This window comes from Sinocyclocheilus anshuiensis, unplaced genomic scaffold, assembly GCF_001515605.1.
Source record: "Sinocyclocheilus anshuiensis isolate Anshui unplaced genomic scaffold, SAMN03320099.WGS_v1.1 scaffold1734, whole genome shotgun sequence".
NCBI classification, from domain to species: domain Eukaryota; kingdom Metazoa; phylum Chordata; class Actinopteri; order Cypriniformes; family Cyprinidae; genus Sinocyclocheilus; species Sinocyclocheilus anshuiensis.
In genome coordinates this window covers 579,798-590,344 of record NW_015544334.1, presented here as the reverse complement: position 1 = coordinate 590,344, position 10,547 = coordinate 579,798, and the positions used below count along the sequence as shown (strand labels likewise).

At 37.5% G+C, this 10,547-nt stretch overlaps 1 protein-coding gene across 3 annotated transcripts in view; it reads right to left on the bottom strand.

Annotated features, from left to right (window-relative positions):
- LOC107698159 (calcium-activated potassium channel subunit alpha-1) overlaps nt 1-10,547 on the bottom strand; it is a 248,967-nt gene that overhangs the window by 70,905 nt on the left and 167,515 nt on the right. For all 3 annotated transcript variants that reach the window (XM_016499115.1, XM_016499116.1, XM_016499117.1), the window contains exons 6-9: nt 9,963-10,038; nt 8,980-9,055; nt 8,424-8,594; nt 6,448-6,539 (exon numbers count right to left, since the gene is read on the bottom strand). In XM_016499115.1, coding sequence (XP_016354601.1) covers nt 6,448-6,539; nt 8,424-8,594; nt 8,980-9,055; nt 9,963-10,038 — 415 coding nt within the window. The remainder of the gene's footprint in view (nt 1-6,447; nt 6,540-8,423; nt 8,595-8,979; nt 9,056-9,962; nt 10,039-10,547) is intronic.

The following is a 10,547-nucleotide window of genomic DNA, read 5'->3' as shown; positions in this document are numbered from 1 at the left end:
TATCGTCATATCATATACAAAGAGACACCAATGTTTCAGGAGTTTAGTACACAGAATAGGACACATGCTTATTACATAACCGTATTTGAGTTGATGTATATGCTTTTATTTATTATTATTTTTTAATTAACAATTTATTTTCCAAACCATTGTTAGATGCAGTGTTTCCTGTATTTATGCAAAGATTTGGTTTCAAAAACAGTATCAGTAAACTATTTCTTATGATTTTAAATCTGCATTGAACTTCAGATCAATCTCAAAGTAAAAGGCGGTACTAAAGTCTGATTTTGTGGTGGATGTGTTCAAATTTGATCATCTTAATTCAAGTGAGGAAGGATTTTGAAAGTCTGACAGCGTTGAGCACTACTGTAAGGTTAACCCTGCATGGTGTAAATGTTTGAAAATGATTAACAGTTGCAAATAAACATTCATCAGAAATTTAGAAAAGTAATCAAAAAGTAATCAAAATCAGTTACATTACTTTAACAAAGTAATTGAAAAAGTTACACTACTATTACATTTTAAATAGGGTAACTTGTAATCTGTAACCTATTACATTTCCAAAGTAACCTTCCCAACACTGTGAACAACACACAGTGAAGAGAACACTTGGGCTACAACACAATGTTATGCACGATAAGGTGAAATAAAACAAAAAATGTGCACAAACTGAGCAAGCAAATGCAGAAGGGCAGTTACCCAGCATGCACTGTGAATCATGCCGAATAAAAATGAAAAAATAAAGCACCAAAAATATGGAAATCACAACCAAAATGTAAAAGAAATTAAAAACCACAAGCTCGAACATCAGCCTCAGCAGCGAAACCATTGATACTGCTCTAAACCTTAAACTGAGTCGAACGAAAAGTGTCCGGTCTGTTTCTGCGCTCATCACAGACTTTTATAATCAACAATGTTTTAGGAAAAGCTGTGTCCAAATGATAGCTGTGAGGAGAACGATGTGTGATGAAAGGGGTACATGCCTGCCCTTGTCTTCAAACTAAGAGAGAACAGAGCTTGAGATGGACAACATGTGTAGTCCACATGGGGCCAGGGCTCCATCATCATTACAATAAACAACTTGATGCAGGGGGACAATAATGAATTTAATTTGGCAACTCTTTAGCCAGTAACACCTCCTTAAACTACTGTAATTATTCAAAAACACTCCATTATGTCATATCTGACTGCAATTTCCCTACATATGCTGTAAAGCTGAGTATTGCTCAGAAATAGCCAGATATTCAACACTCTGGGTACCAAATGTAAAAAGTTAAGAACAGACCTTTAAAAAACATATTGACTGACCTGCAATCTAAATAGGTAAATATGGTTATTGTGGTGGCTAACTGCTGCACATCTCAAGAAGTCAGTTTTAATTTATCTCGTGTGGTTTGTTTTACATCGTCTACTCATTTACTACCTGCATTTTGACAAATTAAATTGTAGGAAATATGAACACACAAATAAATAATCAACGCAATATTCCATGAGTCTCTGAACTAAAAGAGGTTTAAGCAGTGCTCATGGCTAGTCAGCGTGGTTTCTGATGGGCACAAATGTTTGCATACCAATTATATAGTTAAATTATCCTTCTGGGACCCAGCTCTGTGAAGGGTAATAGGATTTCCAAATTCTGTCTAAACTCTAAGTGTAAAGATACATTCTAGGCTTTACAGAGACATCACATATTTAGGAGTTATTATCAGTTATATTATCAATTATATATTTTCAATCATTTTCAAACAGTTTCTTGTAAATAAACATGGGATTTCTATGAAACATGCACAGTTTCACAGAATTACAATTTGCCTCAAAAACACACATTGACAAATTAGACCGGTCAGGAACATCTATTTTTGTCCATATTTATACAAATTATTTCTGGTGTAATAAAGCCAGAAAGTAAACATTACATAAATACATCTGTAACATCTTTTAACATATTAGAGAACTTCAGTAGATAGTTCATCCAAAAAGGCAAATAATGTCAATGTCATAATTTCCTCACCCTCATGTCGTTCCAAACCTACATTACTACTGTTTTAGTATTATTTATACACTATTAATAAACACTATTATTTATTGATATTTTGAATTTTGTTTTGCTTTATAATTTTATGTACCTGTCATTTTATTATTTTTATTATTTCTATTTATTTTCTATTTAAAGTTTATTTTTACTTACATTTTAGCTTAATTTTACTTACATTTTACAGAAACTTATTTTATTTGTATGGTGCCCAGCACATGACATGCATGAAAAAAAAAAGCTAATCATGTCCACGACATAATTCACGACATAATACCTCATACCTCATGTGTGCACAATTTACAAAATTGTTCCCTCGTTTTAATTAAATCGCGCACAATATAATTTGTTCCCTCAATTTGATTCAACTAAAACATGGCCACAATTTAGTAAAACGAGGGAACTACTTATGTCATGTGCACAATTTTACTTTTTTCCCCCCTGCATGTCACATGTGGGGCTCCGTATATTTCAGTTAGTTGCCAATGCATTTTTAACATTTTTTAACATGCAACATTTTTTTCTAGTTTATTTTAGCTTTCTTTAGATTTAGTTAAAAATAATACTGACTGTATAATTTACTTTCTTTAGTTCTTTCAGTAAAAGAGATATTTTAAAAATCACTAAAAAAAAACAAGACAAAAAAATTACATACAGACATTTTTCTACATATTTTCTTTTGTGTTCCACAGAAGAAAGTAAGTCGCAGAATGAAATGTAAATGATGACAGAATTTTCATTTTTGTGTGAACTATCCATTTAACTAGTTTGGATCATGTATATTAAGTCGAAGTTGAGATCCACTAATTTACATGAAATGCCTATTAACTGCATTTTCAGACTGTGTAAAGGTATATTTTTAAAGACATGACACAAACATTATTTCATAATTACATTTACATTTAAATCATTACATTCATTTAAAACACTAAAACATTCTCTATTTTTCTGTTTGTAATTTTTTTTTTTTTTTTTTGCTGGGTCCCAGGAGGTTATACATAAATGCAAAATCCTGTTATATTTCAGCATTATAACTAGCAGGACAATGCAGTAAGCTGTCCAACATCACAGACTATTCATCAGACTGTCAGCTATGCATGGATAGTTCTCCACGCACACCTAAGCTGAAGTCAGAGAACCAGATGACTGAACCTCTATTGATCTCACTCATTTTAATGCGTTGTGAGAAGCATATCAGTAATAGCATTTCTATATGCCATACTGTCCTCTTTTCAACTCTTACTCCATGCATGCGGATGCCAACACAGGCCTGGTCTGTGGGGGCAAGCGGTGCCGGCTCCACGTTCTTGGTGTGGCTTAGATTCTGGAGAAAAGCTCAGAGGCGGCGCATGAGCTCAGAGTTCACTCAGGGTTTACGTCAGTTTCAGCAGTGCTCTAATGGAAACCACAGAGACCCCGACCTGATCCAACAGAACGCTGCTCTATATTACAGTCATAGATCCAGATCTGCGTTCCTGTTCTGATGGTTAAACGCTACGCTGAACACACGCTGACATCAACAGCCATCACAAACCTGGCTGTTGCACGGTTTCAATAGCAGAGATTACACTTCAAACTACTGCTAGGCTCGGCACACCATGACCGTACTGTCAGGACTCAAATAATCAAATGTATAAATAAATACAATATTACTAAAAAGCTAATGGCCTCTAAAAAGAAACATTACAGCTACATTACTGTTTTAGTTGACAAATTACAGATTTACTTGATAAAGATGGTTGTTAAGAAGCACTTCAGTACACTGAGAGCACACTTTTAACAAAAATGATGTGCTGTGTTAAAGGGACTCTTTAGTATACAGACTATGACTACAATTATAGTTACACACTACTAGTCAAAAGTTTGTGGTCAGTAAGATTTTTTTTGAAAAACATCTCTTATGCTAAACAAGGCTGCATTTATTTGATCAAAAATACTGTACAAAATATTCTGAAATATTATAACTTAAAATAACCCTTTTCTATTTTTATACATTTTAAAATGTAATTTATTTATGTGATATTACTCCTGCCTTCATATGACTCTTCAGAAATCATTATGCTGATTTGCTGCTCAAGAAACATTTCTTATTATCAATGTTGAAAACGGTTGCATTGCTTCATATTTTTGTGGAAACTGTAACACTTTTTTTCAAGATCAAGATTTATTTGAAATTTGTAGAAATGTTTTGTAACAATATATATTAAAAGTTGTTACTGTCACTTACAGATATCAATTTATTGCATCCTTTCTGAATAAAAATATTTATTTCTTATTTCTTAAAAATTCTTACCGGCCCAAAACTTTTGAATTGTATGGTATATATATGGTATATATTGTCCATCACAAACCACACTGATTATAAACATAACAGTTCCATTAATAATAATTCTCTAATTGTTTTAAAAAAAAAAAAAAAGTAATTTCATCTAGTCTTTACACACTTACAGACTTCACTAAATTTCTTGGTTCATTTTGAATCAGACAAAGAAAAATTACTGATATCTGACGATATCGCACCTCAAGTTTTGCACATTAGACTTTAAATTATTATATTTTTATTGTCATATTTACTGTCATAGCCACAATCTGGAACCCTGTTAGCAAGGTAACAAAGGGATGAAAGTGACTGCATATTCAACATTCATATATATATATATATATATATATATAAATAGGAGTTAAGAAAGACAGAATCTGGTTTTATTGCTGCACTGTTGTTCCTACGAATATGATGAGAATACTGTTAGACTGCATTTAAAATTATCCATAATTCTGTTTTAAAGTCAAGCTAATCTCTACACCGAACATTATTACAATCAGAGTTTACATATCATTTATGCAGCCTCCAACGTTTATTCATAAACACCTACTCATGGATTTTTAAAAATGGCTCTTGGACATTTGTGAGTTTATGCAGAATTACACTCAAAACGTACGTATTTTGCACCAGCCTGAGCTTGTCGGAAATGTGCTGACAGTAGAAATAAATATCCCGACACATTTATTTCAAGGTGTCGTGATGTGTCCGTTCATGAGCACACAGTCCCATGTATATTTAAACAATAAGGCGAAGCCTGTTGCCTGTCTTTCTGCTCGGCCAGAGAGCTGGAGCCTACTGTAATTGCAACCAGATGCAAGCATAGCCAGAGAGAAAGAAAGTGAGAGAAAGAGAGAGGCTCAGCTCTTTTGACAAGGCCTTCTCTCAACACCAGACTGCCAATCCAAACGTGGGGCTGAGGCCAAACATAACATTTCATCAATCTTGTTTCACTGACAGCGAAATGGCATCAAACAAAGGGGCTCTTAATGGCTTTCTCCCGGCTTAGTGTTTGCCCTCAAATTCAGATGATGAAAGCCGGACGTGACCGTGGGCCTGTTTCACGCTGCGAAATGGGTTGGAAAAGAGAGCACGAGAGAGATAGAGGGGGCTCTGGAACGTAAACGTGAGAGTTCGGGAGAATCGCTGTGCTGATGACAGGGCCGTGTTTGAGCCAGAAACAAGTGGGGGGGTTTCAAAATATCCACATTCACATTCAGGGGTCATCTTTGAAAAGGAAAATAAAAAACGGGACATAGTAAAAGTACCAAGCGGGGCAAAAAAGCAAGCCAATTGCAATGGAGCAGCTCCAGTGCGAGAGCTGAGGTATCCAGGCATTCAGGGTGTGTGCTGACTGAAGATCAGGGCCAGAGTCATGTCACACAGAGATGAGGTGAAGGGCCAGCAGTGACACACAGCCAGAGAGGCTTTTCTCACTGCAGCATGCAAACTAAAAAGCCAACATACGTCCATTCACAGAGAGCATGTGAGAGATGGGTCAAGCATGATGAGCAGAACTCAGAGAACAAAAAACTGAAACAAACAAGACAATGATGACACTAAGTGAACAGCGTTTTTTTTTTTTTTTAATCCGAGTATAAACTAGTGAGTGATCTTCTATCATTCACTGTGCTCTTTTCATTTCAAATGCAAAACAAACACTGATTCTACAGTAGCACATAACGGATGGAAAAGCAACAGTCACTGTAATGAAATTAAAATGCAGCAGATGCGTTAGGGAAAAGAAGCCACAGACACAGAGCAAAGGGCATGGACATGTGGCTTCGATGGCCAAGGTCTCCAGTCACGGTGTGACATTCATTCGTCCTATCTTTTTTGTCTGCACTAACCCCCTCTCTATCTGAGACGGGGGCGTGTGAGTCACACAACCACACCTGGTTCTGGATTTTGACTTACTTTCTGCCTCGTGTCGAGTTATAACTCCCTCCGAATTTCTTCCGATTAAAGATGAGAGCAGCAATTTCTGGCACGTAGCGAGCAAACATGGCCTACATGCATGGAACAGAAAAAGAAAAGTGCATGCAAAGAGGGGTTCTGCTGTGACCAAAGCCACAGAGGCACCTGGAATACTTACTTTCTGCCATTTACCGCACTATAGGAACCACCATATTTCTTGCGGTTTCCTATTAACTCTATGATTTCAGGGACGTAGCTGGCAAACATGGCCTAAGGAGAAGATAGGAGACAGAAGCAGAGGCTAAAAAAAAGAGAGCGGAGAGACCCGTCCGAGTCTGGACTTTTTTTCCCCCCCCAACCTCTGAGGTGCAGAAATTGACATGTGTTTGCTCCAAAAACAAAATGATCTAGCTTGGTAATATGTCTGTTTTTTATTAAAATAATAAAAAATATTTTAGAAATCAAAAAATGTCCATTGTGCTTCTGAAAAGATCTGAAAAAATTCCAATTGAGGGGAAAATGGAATAATGGACAAAAGGCCTGCTTTGGAGACACTCCACTGGTTTGGAGACAATTTTTTAAAAAAGTTTGTCGTGCTGCCCATCTGTATTTTCTCTGACAGCACAAAAACATCTTCTGAGAAGTAAGAGAAAGAAGAAAAAAAACCTACATGCCATGTTTTGTCCAACAAACACTAATGCAGTGGCAAGTGGATTTGAATAGTCCAACCTGATTGCCCACAGCTGCAAAGCACATTAAGACTCATTAGTGTGCTTCAAATGAGCTGGATGCACTTTGCAAGATTGCAGCCTTGACAAAGTTCTGTTTTATCTCCACGCTATGTGTGTTACTAGGGATCTTAATCCCCGAGTTGTCAGCCTGACCTCCCGAAGAGAGTTGTGAGAGGTTCTTCACCTCTCTCTAGGGCCCTGATGAATTATGACATCTGCCTGATCAGATCTGACGGTTTACAACATTTCCATACTGAAGTCATTTATTGAACACCTGATATAAAGCAGAGCAGTGATTATTTCCAGCCCTCCTCAAAAACAAAAAGAAATAGCAGATTGCTATGGAAACTTCTGGACAGCTGGAACTTTCTGTGTCCAGTGATAGAACTGAAGCACATCTGTCCTGCATTATGTCTATATAAGCTTCACATGAGACCTTCTAAATGCCTGTGGATGATCTATACCTTGATCTTGAGTCTGTTAACCACCTAAACACTAAGGCTAGGCAATATATATTGATTCTTGAATCTGAATATTTTTTATGAGTCATTTCTTTTTAACTGTTTCTATGAACAAGTTTCAAAATGACATCATTATTCAAAAATGATTCACTGTAAAATGTGATCGTAAGGAACTATTCTATCTAATCTAACCCATTGCTTTCAATAGTTGGTATCAATTTTGGTATTTTACTTCTTGCCGTCAATCAACTATTTGAAGTAACGGTTTCTCTGATTGATGACAAAATTGACATTTTCCACTTGTAAATAATTTTACCAAAAACTTCCTGCAGAACATAAACATCTAGTCTTTATCTGTTATTTCTATGTATATTTTCCAGTATCTTCATCTGAAGTTACTCTGCTGTACATGCACTTATAAGAGAGTTTTTTTGGCTGCTGTTGCTATGGTGACGCTCAAGCAGGACTATGGGCCATCCGACTGCCACTGTGTTTGTTGGAATTCGGGGAGGGAAACAGAAGGATGGGATCTCCTGAAACCGCAAAACTGTTTTAAGAGAATAGCAACAACATTATTGTAAAAATACATTTCTTTAAAATGCTCATTTAAATGCAATAAACATAATGAGGGGTAGTGCATACAGCATCTACAAAAATGTACTAAATGCATGTACATTTCATCTTAACTTGGGCTGTAATGGTCAAACAAGGTAATGGATCTTAACGGCAGGGGAGTAAACATTACAAAGACAATGGACATATACAATATGGTAAAAACAGTGTTATAATTTGGGCTATCATGAAGACTGTGGTATGGTAAAAACAGTGTTATAATTGTGGAAAGACAACAGTTATGAAAGTGTCAAATCACAGGAGTTCTGCATGATTTTTTAGATGCTAGTTGTTTGCATTGGGGAAGGGGAGGGGTGCAGGAGTGCCAACAAGAGGAAAAGTGATTTTACCAGACCACCGAGAATGAAGAAGACCATGAAAAGGCGTCCAAGAGTGGTTCTTGCATAGACGTCTCCATATCCCACCGTGGACATAGTGACCATTAATAAGTACACACATTCCCAATATGAGAGCGGTTGAGAGTTTTGGAAGTTTTCCCATGGATCCCCTGAGTTTTCCACCTGCCAGGGGAAGGAGAGCGAAGTGAATTACTGACAGATCAAAACACGATCCTCTACAGCCATCTACTGTCCATACAGAAAATCACAAGGATGAATTGTGAGAGCAACCAAACTGAGGATATAGTGGCGATCAGAGTCTCTGCTGCCATCCAGTGGCACAGATGTCCTCTGATGAAAACAAAACGAAACAAAAACACGAAAAAAGAACCACAAAACACTGAACCTTCAGATAAACGACAACACAAACCACATACGCCACAAAGGGACAGACGTGACGCTCGCTTAGGAGCTTTTTCCTCCCACGAATCTGCATGTGCTCTCCTTTCTCTGTCATTTCTCCAGGGCATGGGGAGAGAGGGGAGCGTGTGTGTGTTTTTTCACTCACCAGATGAATGAATCCTGCAGCAGTGAGCCATGTGCTTATGAAGATGGAACACAGGTTCACCAGCTTGATGGAATTACTGTGAGAGACGAGAGTTACATCACACCTCTCAAAGTGAAACGCATCACACTGACGTACAGATCAGTCAGTCATCTACTGAGCCCAACACACACACGAGCGATGCCTTGCCTTGACGCTGCTCGCTGGGAGTGAACACACAGGTTATCAGCAAATAAATAAGAAGACAGTGGGATCCCGAGGATGACCGACGCATATTGGAGCTGTTAAGTCTAAAGGAGCATTTACATTGAATTTCGGTATCTGTTCCACGGTGGTGTGAATTTTGCACTAAACTCATGTCGCCTCAAATCAGCACTCTCACAAAAATACAAATTATCTCCGATCACTGCAAATCACCATCAATGTGAATGCCCCTTCTATAGCAGCCAATGAGATAAAATACCGTGGTGCAAATGCAACGTCCTGTTGACAGCTGTGTCAGTTCGGTGTGATATATCTAAGCAATTTCCCCCAACTGAAAAACGAGACGGCAGCTAAAATAAATGAAACGTCCAGCAGTTTTACAACCACTGAGTTGGGTGCTGACTGCTTTTTCTCCAATTCCTTTCTGATTCATTGACATATTTACGAAATACCACTGAGGTGTCAGGAGGTGCTCATCTGTCATGTGTGTGACAGCCTGTCGGAGGAGGAATCAATCAGAGGCCTTTCTGCTTCACACTCCTGCATTCATCAGGCTGGAGGGTGGCCCTGTTCTCTTACCTACAGCATGCTAAATGCACACGTTAAACATTCTGCTCAGCTACGAGCCTTGCAGACTTCTGGGTCAAAGCCGCAGAGGTGTGTGGAAAGCGATGGAAGGGACACCGGAGACTCCTAAGGAGCTGTAGAGACTGTGTGTGTTGATACCAGCGGAGTGGAGCTTTTGAAACTGAGAGAGGTGCGTGATATGTTGTCGGCCTTACCTTGTTTTTAAGATATTCAAAAACTGTAAAATTTCTGAGAACTGTATCAATCTCAAGGCTCTTAGAAACCTCAGACCTGCAAGAGAAAAGAGAAAAGCAGACGAGGATCAATAAAAAGGATTGATTGTTATTCAAAGCAATCTGTGTGTTCAAAATGGAACACCAGATTCCTGCACATTGGATTCTACATTCAGTTTTTTAAAGAACCCATAATTGGTAATAACCAGGGCTGGACTGGGACAAAAAATCGGCCCAGGCATTTTTTGGTCCAGGTGACCCACCACCATTTCTATATACCATATTCTATATATATATCATTGATATATATATTTACTTTACATTTAGTCATTTAGCAGACGCTTTTATCCAAAGCGACTTACAAATGAGGACAATAAAAGCAGTCAAAACTAACAAAAGAGCAAAAATATATAAGTGCAAGTGACAAGTCTCGGTTAGCCTAAAGCAGTATACGTAGCAAGGTGTGTATATATATATATATATTATACACACACACATATACACACACACACAAAGAAAAACAAGAAGATAGAATAGAAAAAAGAGAAAGCTAGGGTTTTTTTGTTT